We start from the raw sequence: 19,616 nt of genomic DNA on the forward strand, positions 1-19,616 counted from the left end.
CACAAACAGGTTTGGAACAACTTGAGGCTGAGTAAATGTTGATAGAATTGTTATTTTTTGGGGTGAACTATTGATAAATCACATGACTAGTGTGATCGGCTGTCCTCCAGGTCAACAGGTGTCGCTGATGCGACGGGACACATACAACCGGAAGTGTGGCGTCATTAGACCTACTATCAACATTAAAGTGCGTCGAGTCGCGATTTAGAGCGACTCATTTAATTTCATCATGCCTGAACGCGAATGTAAGTATTACATACAGTTTATTAAGGTTCTGTTGTGTGCGGATGAATAATCACACCACATAGGTTCTTATTGTATGAAAATATATATTCTGTTACAGTCTATGAGCATATCTGTGCCGTTTGCTGAACGCGAAGTAACTGTAACTGTTAGTGAATCTGTTGATTTCAAAGATAAAGTGTACGTTTGATAAGTTAACGATTATGTAAGATATATCCTAAAATATTGTTTGTGTGCAAATAAAACACGCATTGACACAAATACAGCAAAGCTCCTGCAGCCAAACCCTCATTGTTTACAACACAGTCTAATCGAGTAATGTTAGTAGGAATGAATCGATTCACAAGCTCGCGGTTCGATTCACTTACGATTTCGATTCGATATCGATTCATTTGTAACTTTACGTATATCAGCATATCAGTTTATCTGAAAACCTCTCATCTAATGCTGTAAACTATACAAGAAACCCTGTCAGTTGGTACGTTACTTTGATATTAAAGGTTAAAACTAACAAACTAATGAATCTTTTGATGTGTGTGTCTTTCAGCGGAGGTGTACTCCAATCCTTTGGCTCCTGATGGCCATGAGGTGGAAGATCATCGGTCAGCGCTGCAGTGAGTGTTCTTCACCTTCACTTGTCAATAATGTGCTAATGTTCAGTGGGAAAATACAGTGACGTGGACTCGTTTTCTGCAGTGAACGTTCTTTAGCTTTCCCTTTATTTATTTCTATATACCTATATATGTGTTTTTTCCTCTCATGTGATTAAATGAGTGAAGCATCAGCTCAAGTGCAGGAGCAATCACGTTTAGACCCGACATTGCTTATCTAATCATAATTCTATTAGTATTGTGTTCTTGACGATTCAGTGACGTTACTATCATGATTCTCAAGCCTGATTTCAAAGTCAAATTTGTTTGTCTCTCTCAGATCCAAGCTGACCAATGATGACTTCAGGAAGCTTCTGATGACCCCGAGATCGACCCCGTCCTCCGCTCCGCCCTCCAAAACACGACAACATGAGTACTTTGCTTTTGAACACGCGTTTAAGATCTTTCTGTGGGCATATGTGCACTGCATGTCTCTATGATAACTTTTTGTTGCGACTATTTTCCCAGGATGCCACGGGAATATAACGAGGACGAGGATCCTGCGGCTCGCAGACGTAAGAAGAAAAGGTGAGTTGAGGACTACTGCTTTAATATCTAATCCTGCTGTTGCTTTTGTCTCTTCTGCACACGTTTCGCTCCGCATCAATGACCATTCGATCAAATAAAAGCGTGGTCCCTGTAGGAGTATGTCTTTTAGACTATAGGGATGGGCAATGATTAATCGCATCCAAAATGAAAGTTTGTGTTTACAATAATATATGTGTATGTAGTGTGTATAATTAATTTGTACCCACACATGCATTTATATAAAGAAATATGTGCATGTATATATATTTTCCATATATTTATTCACAATTAATATTATATATAAATATAAATATTTGATATATTAATAACACATTTTTCTTAAATATATACATGCATGTGTGGGTATTTATATATACAAAATAATTATACACAGTACACACACATATATTATGTAAACACAGACTTTTATTTTGGATGTGATTAATCGTTGCCCATCCCCGTAAGCAATCACTCAAAGAGTGCCGTTTTTTCAAATAGCAGCACAATTGCAAATGCGAAAGTGATTTTATACAACGATTTAGTGACTTACATTTTAGACACAATATTGCCTGTTTTTCTTTCACCAACACAAAACTGTTTTGTATCTCTAAGCAACACGCAACGGTGTTTCATTACTGAATAATTGATGAATTTTTCTCTGTTCTTTCGCTTCACGCTTGTGTTTAAAGTTACTACGCTAAACTGCGGCAGCAGGAGATGGAGCGAGAGCGCGAGCTGGCGGAGAAGTACCGTGACCGCGCTCGAGAACGACGTGATGGCGTTAATAAAGACTACGAGGAGACTGAGCTCATCAGCACCACCGCTAACTATCGAGCCGTGGGACCCACCGCAGAGGCGTGAGTTTCCTGACATCTCTTTACTGCATGTTATAATTATCAGAACTCATTTTCTCTAGTTGTGTTTTGTGATCATCTTCTGAAGATCACCTGCTGTTTCTGTTGATTTTTTTCTATTACGGGTTCGGGTTGTAGTGCATTTGTCAACACCGATAATTCTTTATATTTGAGAGCTGATTATTAATAAATCCTAATTTTTATTTTATATTAACCTTCAAATTGTCTTTGTTTCCTGTTTACACTTCTGGGCTTCGGGGTCTATACGACCACAACAATTGATTGAGTAATTGTACAGAAAATATACATTTTTAATCATACAAATAATATGAAGAGTTCAGATGCAAAAGCCTCTAAATGCCATTTGAAATTTTCTTCTTTAATGATGATTTTTATCAAACTTGTATATTTAAGTTCAGTAATTTTACTTAAATTGCAATGATAATTACCTATTAATTGTTATTTAAGTGAAATTACTGAACTTAAATATATAAGTTTGATAAAAATCATAATTAAAGAAGAAAATTTCAAATGGCATTTAGAGGCTTTTGCATCTGAACTCTTCATATATATATTTTTTTGTTTACTTCTCGTCTATTCATTAATGCTGTGTTTTTGGAGATATAAAGTACTTTTTTATCCATATACCACACAATTCCTCAGCTACACCATTAGCTTGCATATGAAATATTATTTTTTATGAGACATTGCATTTATGCCTTTATTTCTGTGTAAAAAAAATTTTTTTTGACACATGAAGAAAATATATTTAGTTTTTTTCACATTTCCCATTCATTTCAATGTGGGACCCCGAAGAACAGAAATGTAAAACATTTTTTTACTTACCTTCAGAACAACCGAATCAAGCCCAGTTTTTATGTGCGTGTATAGATGGATAATGTATGAAAAGTCACAAAATCTTAATCCACTGAGATGAAGAGAACATTTTTTTTTAATTAAGTAAAAGTCATCCCCATGACCTGATTGAGGGCTACTGCGAGAGCCTGATTATAAAAACAAGTCTCACCATTTAAATCCATGTCCCAAGCACACAATTACGATGATGTTCTCATTACATTTTTATGTAGCCGATATGTTGCACTGAACCGCATTTTCCTTGTTTTTTTGTTTCAAGCGATTCAAAACCATCATGTTGAACAGTGCGCATCTGAAGTGTCTCAGCTGGAGGAAATAACACAATATTCATTGGCTTTAAGATATCAGCCATATTTTCTTATCAGGCCGATAACGATAAGATTAAAACGGAACATATCCGCCTTATTCACGGCAGCGCCATCTTTGTTTTTTAGTGAGAATGAAAGCGAGGCTGTGAGGGATAGACTTGCATCTCTTCAATGGGCTGTACCGTTATTCAATGTGTTTTCGGATTGTTCTGCTCATGAAACACTGGAAAAAATATCTTTCCAAGAAATTTCAGTTGACAAAAAAGTCCCGACAATGTAAGCTGTGGAAAATTGTAAGTAATCTAGCCGCTTTATTCAGCTTTTTACAGCGGATGCCATTGGAAACACGGTAAGTCTATCCCTCACAGCCTCACTTTCATACCCGTCATGGCGCTGCTCTGAATAAGGTCTATATCGGCTGAAAACTGATATGGTGCATCCCTAATAATCATCATTTTGAAGTTTTTATGTCACATGGCTGCCAGAGACTGAAATATTCTGCCCGTTTCAGTAAAACGACTACAAGATCTTCAGAAATTTGGTCAATGTTTGTAAACCATCGCTTGAAATCCACTTGCTGTTTTTAGATTTCATCCAGCGGCCCATTTAACAGAAGTTCCTGTTCACCAGGATATTGCGGATTTATTCCCACATTTAATTTGCTGCAGGTTTCTTTAATTCATTTCAAATCATTACATCAGATTTGTGCCTTTGCAAATGAAGTCATTTATTCGTTCATTTTCGTTTGCGTTACTCCCCAAATCGCTGAACATGTTGACACGGTTGTGTCTAGCAGCCTTGAACAAAAATGCCAAGAGTTTAACCTCGTTGAGGCTAATATTAGCGATTGAATGCTGCTTATAGGACTGATTATTGCTTAGGAATTATCAGTTAAAAAGTGCTTTGTCATTAGTCTGGATTTGAATGTGCATTTCTTTCGTCTCGTTGAACAGGGACAAATCAGCCGCAGAGAAGAGGCGTCAGCTGATCCAGGAGTCCAAGTTCTTGGGTGGTGATATGGAGCACACTCACTTGGTGAAGGGTTTGGATTTCGCCCTGTTACAGAAGGTACATCCGCGTAACCAATGTTTGAAAATCTAACCACTGCCACGTATTTGCTTGTGTTTAATGTACTGTTTTAATTTCAGGTCCGAGCTGAGATCACTAGCAAGGAGCGGGAAGAGGAGGACATGATTGAGAAAGTGCAGAAGGAAGTCAAGTACGTTTCAGAAGTTCTTATTTGTTCACTTAAGGCGAGACACGGCAGGCAAAAACATCGTTTTTTTTTCCACTGGTCAATTTTGAGATTTTGGGATATTTGACTTCAGTTGTCATTTTTCATGTAAATTGTTATAAACAATAACTTGGCCAGTTATTTTGCTTGTTAGCAATGTTTTCATGTAGAAATGTGTGGAATTTTAGAATATAAATTTTTAAAGCCCGATTTCTCAAAATGACTTTTTTCTCATACTCAAAGTCTGAAATCTCCACTTCAGTAGCACCTATATACACCACACTTTCCAGTCTTTTACCTAGTTATATTATGAAGACAATTACAGAGGGATTTGTAAATATATTATTCCTAGCCTGATTTATGTAACATTTTTATCCCGAAAATCATTTTTTTAAGACTATTGATGGTATATTCTGATTTACAGGATAACAAAAGTAGATATCTATAAATCCTTCTGTAATTTTTTCCCCATCTATTATATGAACACAATGGAAAAAAAAAATTGAACCTGGCTTTATCCAATAGTCAGATTTCGTTGTTTTAAAGATTAAAGAGCAAATTAGTGCATATTTAATCAGATAATGCCTCATTTGCATATTTAAACATTAAATTACAGAAAACTTGTAATACATTTTTTTTCTCATCTTAATGTAGGTAATCAACTGGGAAAGTTTCATGGTGATATCTGCTAGTTTCAAATTTTACCCTATTCACCTGTAGTGTCTCGCCTTAAAGGGATAGAGACGAAAATTCTGTCAGTATTTACTCTCCCTCATGTTGTTCAACCCCGTAAGACTTTCGTTCATCTGTAGAACACAAATTAAGATATTTTTGGCTGGATCACTCCTCCATAGGCTTCTAATGGATTGAAACTTGCCGGCCCAGAAAGTTAGTGGCCTCGATAGTTCACGTGAGCCACGACGCATGCATGAGAACTGAGAAGGTTTGTAGTGTTTAAAATGTGAGTGCATTTCCTCGATGTCTGAATCGAGACCCAACGAGAAAACATAAAAGGCCTTAACAATGCCGCAAGATGAGTGGTCTTTCACACTTTCCCATCAGATGACCGTGAGCGTCATCATCTCAGTTCTCACGCATGCGTCGTGGCTCTCGTGAACTCACGTCAGAGCTTATGGAGGAGTGAGACGGCTCTCAGATTTCATCACAAATATCTCAATTTGTCTTCTGTAGATGAACGAAAGTCTTACGGGGTTGAACAACATTTTTTTTGGATGAACTCACCCTTTAACCGTGTTGCGAGTCTCTTTTGACATGTTTGTTTTTGACAGGAGAGATGAAGATCCAGAGCAGAAGATCGAGTTCAAGACCCGCCTCGGTGAGTTCAGTCTGTGTTTAATCTCACGAGGGGCTTTCGCACTGGAGGAACATTTTCATACTTCCTACTAGTGATGTAGTACTCGAGCCTGGGATAAGACTAAATGCCTGGTGTGGTTCTAATCCACAACAAAGCAAATATTTGATCACTTAAAACTTTATTTCAATATACGAGACATGTTCGTTTTGTATTAAATGTTATTTATTCCATATCTAGATTATATGAAATATTATTATAATGTAGCCTAAAGACAACCAACAACATACATGTGCATAAGTTCGTGTCTGGACGTGAGAGAGAAAAAAAATCACAGGACAGGTTAACCTGTTAACTGTCACCCCCCCCTTTTTTGAATAGACATGAAAATGCACATTTCCAACTTAAATGGTTGTAATTCAAGAATGCTTTGGAATATAGACATATGATTGGTCTTGTTTTAAAGAAGACATTTGGCAGATTTTTGTAGAAGTGAAATAAATTAAGAAAGTGAAACAGAAAAAAGTTATAGAAGTTTGAGTTTATGGAAATGTACAATGTAAAAATATTAATTATTCATATTTTACATAAAATATATATTTTCAAAACCTGGGCTACTCTAAAATGGCAGAAAGATCAAAGCCAAAAATCTGAACAAGTTGTGTTTTAAATTTTAGGTTGATATCTCAAAAAATGAGCTTTCAGTAAGATTTTGTTTGAGCGCAGTTCCAAACTTTTTCACTAGGGCACAATCAGACTCCATTACTGCCCATATAAGGGCGCCTGCATTTCCATTCCTGTTTTGAGTGACATGAACCATTATTTTCACAATTTTCATACAATTTCTGAAGTAGAGATCCTATTCAGAAGTAGCATGGGAAGTTTGGCAGATTTTGATATGAATTGAACCTCTAAGAAACACATACAAAGAACACGCATGTAAGTCATAGCTAGCTGCCGCGTCACAAATGGTGAATTTATTATTTTTTTCTTGATATTTCAAACTTTTCAGACCTTTTTTTTCCAAAATAATTGAATGGATTCTATCTTTTGAACTTTTGGCATGAAAACAAACTGAGGTATCTACCATTTTTTCATGATTTTTCATGTTTACTGCTATTTTAAAATAAAGGTCTGAACACGCCTTATGAGTATGAAAATATTCTTGTTTTATATTGATAAATTATGGCTCCTCTGTAATATATTTTGAAAATCAGTCACCAAATATGGAAACTAGAGATTGTAAGCTTTCAAATGATGTATAGTTTGTCAATATTATTTAAGGTATTTACTAAGATATTATTGTTTTAAAAATATAGTGGCAAACGTCCCACCTGTGGGACGGTGACAGTAACTTTTTTGAAAGCTGGCTCTATTTATCATCAAAACAAAAATAAATGACAGCTAGATCAGATGGATGAGGGCGAGGGTGATCCGATGCGGGACAACAGGTCATCAAACTGGGCGCGGGACAGGCGGAAGTACATCCAGCGCAGCTCCTGGAGCGAGCAAATGGTGAAACAAGCCAAACGGTTCGCCTCCGAAGGGTCCGGTGGACACAAATATACGGCGCCGATGATCCCCACGCCGCTGTTCTGCTCTCCAGAGCAAATACAGAGCGGTGACTCTCGATGAATGCTCGATCAACATTTCTGACGCGTATAAAAACAAACTTTTGTTTTTATACGCGTCAGTTTCGCTCTTGACGTGCGAATGGACTCAAATTGGTCAAGCGTGTTATAACTAGACGCGGTAGGCACGAATTTGACATGCTATTCGCGTCTGGTGTGAACGCACAGTTAGACAGATCGTAGACTAATGAATGCGAGAGCTGTTTGCTCCGGCTCTGAATTCTCTGCGCCGTCAAAATAAGTCCCAACAACAAGCGCGGCTTCCAGAGTTCATACTGGCGGTGCCAATGCAACCATCAAAACACCTTCTCGGGGAACCACCCTGGTGGCTCGTTCCTAAAACTACCGCTGCAAAAGCCCCTAATGTCTCTGGACGGCAATAAGACTGAACTACATGTGAGTTGTGTGTGTTGTTCTGCTCTTTAGGACGAAACGTCTATCGTATCCTGTTCAAGGGTCGTCAGTTGGAGCGTAACGAGCTGTTCCTGCCGGGCCGGATGGCGTATGTGGTGGACCTGGAAGACGAGTACGCAGACACGGACATCCCAACCACACTCATCCGCAGCAAAGCCGACTGCCCCACCATGGAGGTACAGACACATCACGACCCTTCACATCGCTCAAGGACGCAGATGCTGACATGTTTTACTCTCACTCAACATGCTTTCAAATGCTGGAAATAGTTCGAGAGAATTATTAGTGGCGGTTGCCCAATCAAACGTCAGTACTGCTCATGCTGAAGTATATATGGCGAACGGTTTATTGAGAAGAGCTGTGCTTTTCAACAGGATCAGACTTATAGTCAATAATTGCATCTCTTAAAACTCCTCTTTCGTCACCAAAATTGCATATTTAAACGTTTTTTTTCCTTTGAAAAAAAAAATCTTCATAGCTTCAGATATCTTGAATGTAACATTTAACATATTTAAAACTGGTAACGGTCGTACGCAGTGAATTGTGGCTGAAGAGTGACCTCTGACCCGACGCATGACGTATTGACGAACGCAGAATAGAGCAAAAAACTAAACACCGGTCACGAATTAGAAGTTTAAAACTAGAGTTTTTACGAGAACAGGAGAGGCGTCTACTCTCACCTAAGCTAATGCTAATGCTACTTCTACTTACATCATGCGTCAGGTCAGACGTCACTCTTGTGGTCCAGGTCAACTTGCTGGAAGCTAGTTATTATAGCTAATAGAGTTGTAAATATGGATTGTTTTCTTACCCAAACGCACACAAATGGGCCTTTATTAACCCTTGGAGTCGTATGGATTGTTTTTATGATGGATGGATGCATTTTTTTTGTAAAGCCATTATAAAGCTTGGAAGAGCCAGGATATTTTTAAACATGTCTCTGATTGTGTTCGGCTGAAAGAAGTAAGCCTGTATGATGGATTGAGGGTGAGTAAATAAGGGTTATTTTACCCAAGAATGAAAATGATCCACTGAAGGCCTATTGTTAAATTGTATTCAAGTTTAAATGTTGTTTGAGCAGTTCTGTTGCTAAATATGCTTGTCAGTTTCAAACAGAGTTGGAGATCGGCTCCTTTGAGCACCCTGAGCACTATAGCAATGGGCTCGTGGCATTGTGGCCGCCGTCGACTTCACTCCCGCTTTCTTCAGCTCATGTTTAATGTCTGGTCAAACTGCTGTTTTTGTCCCTCAGGCTCAGACGACACTCACCACCAATGACATCGTCATCAGCAAACTCACACAGATCCTGTCGTACCTGAGGCAAGGCACACGCAACAAGAAAATCAAGAAGAAGGACAAAGGTAGTGCTGAATATTCACTAGAGATCAGCTTTTCGAGTCAAGTACGCGAACACAGTGGTTCTCAGCGTTTATTAAGTCATGATCCCAGGGTAGATATCACTGATAAAAGTATGGAGAGACAGATTACGGTGGTCAGAAGAGAGACGGTTAGCCGCGTTCAATTGGCATTTACAAAAAAAGATAAGAAAAGAAAATACAGTACTGTGCAAAAGTCTTAGGCATGGTTGTTTTATTCACCTCCAAAAAATGGTTTTAAGTCAGTAATTTATGTCTTTTGTCATAGTGTGTCAGTAGGAAATATCGGTTAACATTTCCAAACATTCATTTTGCCATTAATTGTAATAATCCTGTGAGATTTCTGTATTCACAACGAACTGTGACATCACTATATAAATATCTGGCTTTGGCACATTAGTATTTTCACCCCCAAAAAATGGTTTAGCCAGTTATTGATATCTCTTGCTCTAGTTTGTCAGATTACAGTTTGTATATGCAAAAAACTCACTAGATTATTACAATTAATGGCAAAAATGAGTGTTTGGAAATGTAAACTGGTATTTCCTACTGACACACTATAACAGAAGATGTAAATAACTGGCTTAAACATTTTTGGGGGGCGAAAATACTAATGTGCCGAAGACTTTTGCACAGTACTGTATATAAATAAAACTCTGCAGGATCTATAATATTAATAACTGTGGAAATACGTCACCACAAGCTTTGAAAAAGGTCCATAAAGTAAGTCATTGACAAGTCAAAGAATCTCAAAGACTGAATATTTCAGATTTCATCAAGCTCAGAGCAAATGTTAACCAAATCCAAATGCATTTTGATGGAAAATGCGCTCTTATTTTGGAAATTTGTGCTTTATTTTGGAAATTTCTAAGCTTGTGTATGTGTGAAGGTTGAGTGTTTTCTGTTTTCAGGGCGTCTGGATGAGAAGAAAGCTCCAGAGGCTGACTTAAGGTGAGTTCACATGCAGTCAAAGTGTTTTACGCTTATGATCTGATCATTAGTTTCTTAACCACGTGTGTGTGTGTGTGTGTGTGTGTGTTCACCCAGCATCTTTGATGACATCGGTGACTACATCCCCTCCACTTCCAAGAGCATCAGAGACAAAGAGAAAGAGCGCTACCGCGAGAGAGAGAGGGAGAGGGAGAAAGACCGAGAGCGGGAGAGGGAGAGAGAGCGAGAGAGAGAGAGAGAGCGAGAGAGGGATCGGGACGAGGAGAAAAGACGACACAGTTACTTTGAGAAGCCTCGAGCTGATGAGGAGGTCAGCTGACCGTCGGTGTTTAACCCTCTGGTGCTCTTCGCGTGTCGTCAAAAATTACACTTTTTTTAAAAAAAAATTAATTTTTTGTCAATTAAATTAGTGTACTACTATATTTTAGTTTGATAATTTTCTTTTATTTAATATTTTGTGTTTTTAGGGGATTTTATTGTACTAAAAATTATATTTACGCTGTATTTATAATCCGTTTATTCACTTTTTGAGCCTAAAAAATACGTTTCCCAACTGAAACTTTCGTAAATGTTGAATGCTTTTTTTAGAGCACATCTCTTTGCAAAGATGACACGTGGCAGATTATTGCTGAAGGGAAAAGTTTAAAAAGTGAATTTAAAAAAAGTAACAGAATTTTACGTGTTATGAAAAATGCTCAAAAATACTATTTAGAATTTTATATGAAATGTATTTTTTTTAAATCATGTTTTACTCTGAAACTGCAAGAAAATCGAAGCCAAGTTTGACATCTCAAAAAACGAGTTTTTAGTGAGTGTGTTTGGCTGCAGTACCGAACGCGTCCACTAGAGGAAATTTTTGACCACGAGGAGCACAAGTGTGACGCTGTTTAACCTTTTCGAATCGTGTCCTGTTCTGTGTTAACACTGCAAGTGCGAAAAAACTTTTACCAAGTTTTGTACCATCCTGGATCCAATTAAGTAAAAAATAATAAAAAACAAACAACAAAAAAACGTAAAATATTTCAATTTTCAAAGATCGAAGAGTGCCAGAGGAAATGATTCTCATTGCTTTTGAATATTTGTGCAGAACTTATGGATATGACTTTCATAAGTAAGCAATCTCTGTAATAATTGTCTTCTATTTCTCTCCTTTCAGCCCATAGACATCGATAAAGGTAAGTATTCACGATCTTCATATTCCTCATAAAAATGGTTCATTGAAGCTGTAAAGTTAGCAAATTTAGACACACATTTGAATGCTAAGGTCCAGGCCTGAGTTCCTCAAAGCTGTAGTTGTGATGTTGTCTTGCAGGTCCAAGCTCTGTGAAGGACCAGCTCAAGTTAATCAATGAGAAGTTTGCTGGAGTCGGTCCGGAAGCATATCCTTCACGAGACTCGATGAACGAGTTCACTGTTGCTCTCTGTGTATAGACCGATGCCGTCAACTAAAGCCAAAACAATCTTGTTTCCTAAAGAATAGGACTCCTTATGGATATAACTCATTACGGTACCTTACGTTAACATGGTTTTATTTACAAATCCTCCTGTTGCTTCAAAAGCTTCAAAATCACGACGGCTGCGTCCCGAATAAGATCTAAATAGTATTCGAGAATAGAATTGGTGTGTCCCGAATCATAGCATGTTGAAAAGTGACTCACTTTTCCCGACAGTGCAGATCTGTGCCCAATCTAACGGCTAATATTACCCACAACCACTGAGTGTTGGACGAGGATTCCATTAGAACTACAAACTTGAATAAAATGTGTTAAAATACTACAGAAATGGCGGATGTGTGAGGGATTAATAATCAGTATCTAACCTCTTGAAAGATATTTGTTCAATGTTATCCGCATTATATTTCATCTACGTCTAGTCATTAACTTTTAAATGCATCATTATGAAAACACGACATTAACGTGCCACATTTCTCTCTGAAACGGTTGGAAATTAAATTAGATTTGAACTGTGACCAGATGATTGACAGGCCACAGTTTGCACATGATAATGATGATGATGATGATGAAGTATGTCTCAAAGCTTGCCTACTCTTCTGCGACATACTTTTAGGGCGGAGTTTAAGTAGGCCAATTGGGACTTAGCGTTGATCATTGTAGCCAATCACCGTCATTTCTGACCGAAAAAATTTCTGTTTTGAATTTCTAAAAATCACAGCTTCATCGGAATGTTAAGAAACTTGGTGACTTTTATGGCATTATGTATGTGAACACACAAAAAAAATGAGTTCATGATCTGAGCATGCTGAGTGGTCTTAAAAAAAATAGTCACACTTGTGGTCTTTGGTCAAAAATGACCCCCATAGGAAATGAATGGGAAATTGACAAAAACATAAAAATTCACAAATTTTTATTTATTTTTTTATTTTTTTACACTTTTTTTTAGTAAAAAAATCGTTTTTGACGATTTGACGAAAAATTCTACGCTTTTTCTCTATACTGTAATCAGATGTTGCTAATTTTCTTCAAAAAATATTTTTTTTCTGAAGGCCTAGACTCTATATTAAACTAAAATACTGCATTAATAATTTTTTGAAAAAAATGTATATATATATATAGAAAAATATATCAATTTTTCCATGGCAAAAATAGACAATAAATATTGCATAAATATTAATAAATTCAATCAAATTGTCTCAAAAATAATAAATATTATAGAACAAAAGTAAATTGCATTGGTTTTTCTGGGATGGAGGAAATTTAATTTTTAGGTGTCCGGTCACTTTTGACCGGGAAGATAACAAGTGTGACTCCGAAACTGAGTAATTGGCAATGAGATTCTGCACTGATGCATTGCTTTTCATTATAAGGAATAATGTGCAGAAATGTTTTAATATACTACATTTTATGTAAAGGCTAATTGGTCTTTATGACAATTGGCTGGATAATAAATAAGATATGCGTTTTCAGAAATTGATAATGTAATGTTTCGGAAAGTTTATAATGAAGATGCATTTTCACAGTTATGCTTAGACCTAAAAAAGTTTCAATATCCTTATTTATTAACACGGTTTGAGCTGCAGACATGAATATGGTGTATCATTTCTGCATTAGTGTGTGATTATAAAGTGTTTGAGTAGCGTTCTTCTTTAACCGTGAGCACTGGAAGCAGACGTGAGGAGAAGAAGCATCTGGGAGATTTCTTTGGGATGTCCAACAGTTACGCCGAATGCTACCCTGCCACGTGAGTCTCCTTCATCTCTTCTCTCGTGAACACTTACAGGAGGAGTTCAGATCTCCTGGGGCCAGTTGTTCAAAGGTAATCTGATCGGATTTTGGTTATCGGATTGGATCAAATCTTGAAAATGGGTTGTTCAAAAGGGAAAGAAGGAATCTGAAATCAGATTAGATCAGGGAATCCAATCCTGGTTTTAATCTGGATCAAACCTTCAGTTTGTGTTGTTCAAAACTTGTCATTGGGATTTGGATAACTTTGATCCAAAAAAGCAGGATTATCCTGATTGATTTCAAGGTGGTTTTCAGGAAGAAAATGTAGTAAAACTTTAAAATTGGTCAAATAATACATTTGTATCATTTAGTTTAAATACTTTTATTTATAATTTGCACTTGACTTGTGTAACCGTTGTAACAGTGATAAAGTAGACAATGGGTTTACAATTAAGCTATTCAGTATAGTAAAGTACTGTTAAAAAAAAAAAAAAAAAAACACTTACAGTGACCCCAATGTTGGCTCTTCTACCTTTTCTTAGGCCACATTGTGATATGTTGACCCATTTAGAGCACTGGTAATCCGGATTTGGTAATCTTGAAAACTGTGTATCTGGATCAGGGTGATCCAGTCCAATGTTGCTTTGAAAAACCGGCATAAAAGTAAGACGGATTACCTGATCCTGGATAGGAAAAGATGGGATTTCCAAATCCGGATCATTTTGATCCAGATTAAATGTTTTGAACAACTGGCCCCTGATGATTACTCTCCCGCACGTCATCCGAGATGTTTGTCATTCCAGGATGTTTGTTCATATAATAGACTTCAATGGGGTCCAACGGGTTGCAGGTCCAGATGTGAGTTTCGGTGCAGCTTCAAAGTCTCGACACGATCCAGCCGAGGAATAAGAGTCTGATCTAGACAAACTAGCGCACATTTAAAACAAAATACACATTCATATACTTAAAAACCACTAATGCTGGTCTACGCAATCAGGTTGAAAGGTCATGTGTGGAAGAACTGACCCAGTGTTAAAGTCAGACGCCATTTAAATAAAAGGTAAAACAACGATGTCGGACGATTTTGAAGTTGGAGGAGAAAATGCGATTTTTCAGACTCTTATTCCTCGGCTGGATCGTGTCGAGACTTTGAAGCTGCACTGAAACTCACATCTGGACCCCATTGAAGTCCATTATATGGAGAAACATCCTCAAAAACCTTCATTTCCACTGAAGAAAGAAAGACATGAACGTCTCGGATGATGTGCGGCGAGTAACTCCTTTAAAGATGAAGATGATGATGATGATGCTTTGTCTTGCAGGATGGATGATCTGGCTGTGGACAGCGATGAAGAAGTGGACTACAGCAAGATGGACCAGGCATGAATGAGTTTGACGAGTTGTAATGTCTCCGAGTGTGTGTGTGGTCAGGCGTGTTGACGAGTGTGTGTGTTTGCAGGGTAATAAGAAGGGTCCATTGGGCCGCTGGGACTTCGACACTCAAGAGGAGTACAGCGACTACATGAACAACAAGGAGGCGCTGCCAAAGTAACACAGGCTCTGCTTTCTCAGTTTGGCCGTGTGAGGTTGTGTGTTCGCTCTGATGATGATGATGGTGTGTTTGCAGGGCTGCCTTCCAGTACGGCATCAAAATGTCCGAGGGCCGTAAGACTCGTCGCTTTAAAGAAACCAACGAGAAGGCCGAGTTAGACCGACAGTGGAAGAAAATCAGCGCTGTGAGTTTACCGGCTCTCATCAACTACAGTCTGTGTCATGTGTACCAATTTAAGCGATGAACACCTGGGCCGGTTTTTCCAAATGGTTTAATTAATCCAGATAAAATTGATCCGCATTTAGTAATCCTTTTTTTTTGCGATCGGTGATCACGTAATCCAGTTTTTTAAAGCAACATCGGATTGGATCAATCTGATCTGGATAGGAACTTTTCAGGATCACTAAATCTAGGGGCCAGTTCTTCAAAACATTTAATCTGGATCATAATGATCCGGATTTGGAAATCCCATTTTTTCCTATCCAGGATCAGGTAATCCGTCTTACTTTTATGCCGGTTTTTCAAAGCAACATTGGACTTGATCACCCTGATCCAGATACACAATTTTCAAGATTACCAGTGCTCTAAATGGGACAACATATCACAATGTGGCCTAAGAACAGGTAGAAGAGCCAACATTGGGGTCACTGTAAGTGTTTCTAATTTTGAAACCAAACACAAATGGGGACAAGATAAATTTTATTTTATTTTTACTTTACTGCACTGAATAGCTTAATTGTTAGCCTATGTCTACTTTATCACTGTTACAACGGTTACACAAGTCAAGTGCAAAATATAAATAAAAGTATATACACTAAATGATACAAATGTATTATTTGACCAATTTTAAAGTTTTCCTACATTTTCTTCCTGAAATCCACCTTGAAATCCTACCCCCTGTTGGGATCAGGATAATCCTGTTTTTTTTTTTAATCAAAGTTATCCAAATCCCAATGACAAGTTTTGAACAACACAAACTGAAGGTTTGATCCAGATTAAAACCAGGATTGGATTCCCTGATCTAATCTGATTTCAGATTCCTTCTTTCCCTTTTGAACAACCCATTTTCAAGATTTGATCCAATCCGATAACCAAAATCCGATCAGATTACCTTTGAACAACTGGCCCTTGATAACCAGTGCTCAAACAGGATAGGAAATCACAATGTGGAACTATAGATATGTAAAGAGCAACAAGTAGACGAAACAAGTAACAAACACTGTACATTGAGGATAATTATAACAAGTTTCAAACATATATCACTAATAAATATTCTGAAAACAAAAATATTTTCGATTGTGATATCAATTAGTGACAGAATACAATTTGTTTTTGGTCAATTTTGGGTGGATTATTTTATGAGGCCAAACTCGTTCTACTTTGCTGTAGGCCTATACTGAAAGGCTGAATACGCTAAAGCCACTGTAGCCTGACGGATGAACAAATAAAATAAAAACCTTATGAATAAATAGGATATATTGTAAGATACTGCATGATCCGAATATAGCATTATTTGATGCATTTTAAAGTTTTTATTACATTTTAGAGCCCGACCGATAAAGCATTTTGAAGGCCGATACAAATATTTTTGGTGTTAAAATCCGATATATCGGCCGATATTTTATTTATTTATTTTAAACTGGACATGATAGTCACAAATTTTGTCGCTTATTTGAGTTAAGAGAACTGATGGGGATGATCTTTTAATTGTTATTCAAGCAATGTATGTATCGTGACCAACTCAACGAGTGTTGCCAACAGGGATCCTCTGGTGGACAAACTATACAACTCCAACACTCATGACATGGTTCAAGCGTGTTTTGTCCGTTTTTATGTTATTTTTGAAATATTCATTTATCGGCCATTATAACTGCAGATACCGATAGTTTGGAAAATGCCTAATATTGGCCGATAATTTCGGTCTGCTGATATATCGATCTGGCTCTATTACATTTTGAGCATGAAATCCACGCTGAATCCTCCCTTCTGATGGGATCAGTTTAATCCAGATTTTTTGGATCAAAGTGATCCAAATCCTACAAAAAAAGTTCTGAAAAAATCCAAACTAAAGGTTTGATCTGAATCAAAACCAAGATTGGATTATGTAATCCGTTTTTTCTTTTGAAAAACCCAAAATCCTACTTTTGGATAACGGATTACTTTTGAAAAACCGGGCCCTGATGATGTTCAGTGTCACTCAATCCTGCAGCATGCTCACACTGTCTGTGTTTATTGCAGATCATTGAGAAGAGAAAAAAGATGGAGGCCGATGGGTGAGTGCTGTTGCCTTTTCTCTTCATTTATTAGTCTAAAAAGACGTGAGGAGTCAAAATAGTGGAATTTAACATCTTGGCAACTCTTATGGAAATGAAAGCAGATATGCATTTTCATTCTCTTTTCACATTAGCCCAACAAAAAAAAAAAGAGCCTGATTGCAGAAATTTAGTGTTTTTGCAGATATTTTGCATCAAATTTCAAAATAATAATAATGATAATTTGGTTCTCTTGAACACATTATTCGTAAAAACCTTATTCATAAATGTTTTATGCCATATTCCAATTTTGCATTTGTTAAAGGGTTAGTTCACCCAAAAATGAAAATTCTGTCAGTATTTACTCACCCTCATGTTGTTCAACCCTGTAAGACCTTCGTTCATCTTCACAACACAAATTAAGATATTTTTGATAATCTGAGAGCTGGATCACTCCTCCATACTAGTCTATAGGCTTCTTGAGGAATTGAAACTTGCCCACCTCAAAGTTATTAAAGACATCGTTAAAATAGTCCAAGTGACTACAGGGGCTCAATCTTAACTTTAACAACAACAAAACAACAAAAATAACGACTTTATTACAACTATTTCCTTCTCTCCCTGCCTCGAGTCAGGTTACTAGTTTAATAACGTAAGCTTCTGTTGTTGTACGTCACACGCATCACACACATGACCAATAGTGAGCCTACATGTGACGTAGCTTTACGCAATCACACTACGCCAACTGACTAGAGGTCCATAGAGAAGGAAGTGAATAGTTGAAATAAAGTCGTTATTTTTGTTTGTTTTTGCGCACAAAAGTGTTCTCGTCGTTTGATAAAGTTAAGATTGAGCCCCTGTAGTCACTTGGACTATTTTAACGATGTCTTTAATAACTTTTCGAGACGGGCAAGTTTCAATTCCTCAAGAAGCCTATAGACTAGTATGGAGGAGTGATCCAGCTCTCAGATTTCATCTTAAATATCTTAATTCGTGTTCAGAAGATGAACGAAGGTCTTACGGGGTTTGAAACAACATGAGGGAGAGTAAATACTGACCGAATATTCATGTTTTGGGTGAAGTAACCCTTTAAATTCACAACTTTGGATGGAAAGTGCAGATATATCCATATTTGAAACAATGATTAGTGATTGGCTGGAGGCAAGACAATAAAATCTAATGACATCATATAATTAAAGGAAACAACTCAGGCTGGCAAAATGGCAAACATTTTAATAGATAAATCAAGCATGTACATTTTTGTTTCACAATTCCCCTTTCTTGTATTTGTACAGGCTTTACACAGTTTTTTTATGCGAGTGTCAAGATCAGCCTATGACTCGTGAAGCGGATAAAGCTTCTTAAGGGTCAATAGCAGAAATAATGTTTCTAATGGCACGTCAGGCTGCATTTTTTTTAATATCGCATCATTTCTTTTTAGCATTTTTAATGTTGCATCATTTTATCTGCATTAAAACTAATGCACGATTCATACAAAACTGCAAGGCTCCAATAATTCGGAGAGTAAAACTGGGTTTTAAACCACGTTTATTTATTTAAAAAAACAGAAGCGGGTGTTTCAGAAGTGGCGTTTCTGGTGGGTCAGATATGGGCGGCTTCACGTGAATGGGTTTTATTTCTACTAGTGTGACGTAGCCGTTATGATCAGATCTAAATGTGCTGTGTGTGTGTGTTCATGAGTGTTTCCTCTTCTATCGACAGGGTGGACGTAAAGCGGCCCAAATATTAAAGCGTCAGGAGTGAAGAGATGATGCACACGTGCAACAGGAAATGAATTATTGTCCGTTTGTGTTGTTTTTGCTTATTTTCACACAACCCAATACAGTGGTAGAGGAAGGATGTTGTCGTATTTCTAATTTTTCCTAGTAATCCTGTGTTGTTTTGTCAGTTTTAAGGAAGAGTGGAAGAGGTAGATGCAGTGTTGATTGTGTTGCTTCTAGAAACTAAATGCTTATCAATCTCACATCTTGAATGTTGACTGTTTTATTCGTGGACAAAGCTCCTTGTATGTAAGAGTTCAGCTCTGCCCTTCTGGACACACACACACACACATTGTGACTGTATAAATGCTTTTTTAGTGCATTTATTCACGTATACAAATGTATTGTCTAATTCTCCTCTACAATAAAGCAGAATCCACTCTGTGGCTCAGTGTCTCGTTCTGCTCTTCACAAAGCAGTGATGGTTTCTCCATCCGTCTCCACGTGACTCTGCACACAATGCCAGATCACA

General features: G+C 37.4%; 2 protein-coding genes across 5 annotated transcripts in view; one reads left to right on the plus strand and one right to left on the minus strand.

Annotated features, from left to right (window-relative positions):
* The first annotated feature begins 106 nt into the window (after window positions 1-106).
* On the plus strand, window positions 107-19,530 carry ik (IK cytokine). The gene is made up of 20 exons (XM_089123410.1): window positions 107-245; window positions 791-857; window positions 1,174-1,266; window positions 1,362-1,421; window positions 2,111-2,278; window positions 4,413-4,527; window positions 4,608-4,678; window positions 5,983-6,029; window positions 8,063-8,226; window positions 9,303-9,411; window positions 10,338-10,377; window positions 10,474-10,687; window positions 11,534-11,552; window positions 11,690-11,755; window positions 13,494-13,575; window positions 14,882-14,939; window positions 15,019-15,107; window positions 15,187-15,295; window positions 17,350-17,384; window positions 19,086-19,530. The coding sequence occupies exons 1-20, from the start codon at window positions 230-232 to the stop codon at window positions 19,111-19,113; spliced, it is 1,650 nt and encodes a 549-aa protein (XP_088979536.1). The 5' UTR covers window positions 107-229; the 3' UTR covers window positions 19,114-19,530.
* LOC120473632 (arf-GAP with Rho-GAP domain, ANK repeat and PH domain-containing protein 1) overlaps window positions 19,440-19,616 on the minus strand; it is a 34,748-nt gene continuing 34,571 nt past the window's right edge. For all 4 annotated transcript variants that reach the window (XM_039663572.2, XM_039663571.2, XM_089123409.1 and 1 more), the window contains one exon: window positions 19,440-19,594. In XM_039663572.2, the coding sequence (XP_039519506.2) occupies window positions 19,553-19,594 (42 nt within the window). In that variant the 3' untranslated portion in view covers window positions 19,440-19,552. The remainder of the gene's footprint in view (window positions 19,595-19,616) is intronic.

Source organism: Pimephales promelas, chromosome 19 (assembly GCF_988280905.1).
Source record: "Pimephales promelas chromosome 19, fPimPro1.hap1.1, whole genome shotgun sequence".
Taxonomy (NCBI): domain Eukaryota; kingdom Metazoa; phylum Chordata; class Actinopteri; order Cypriniformes; family Leuciscidae; genus Pimephales; species Pimephales promelas.

Excerpts from the sequence above, each read along its gene's own strand:
- ik (XM_089123410.1), top strand. Across the intron at positions 9,412-10,337 it reads AATCAAGAAGAAGGACAAAG|GGCGTCTGGATGAGAAGAAA; the intron begins GTAGTGCTGAAT and ends TTCTGTTTTCAG. Across the intron at positions 15,296-17,349 it reads AGTGGAAGAAAATCAGCGCT|ATCATTGAGAAGAGAAAAAA; the intron begins GTGAGTTTACCG and ends TGTTTATTGCAG.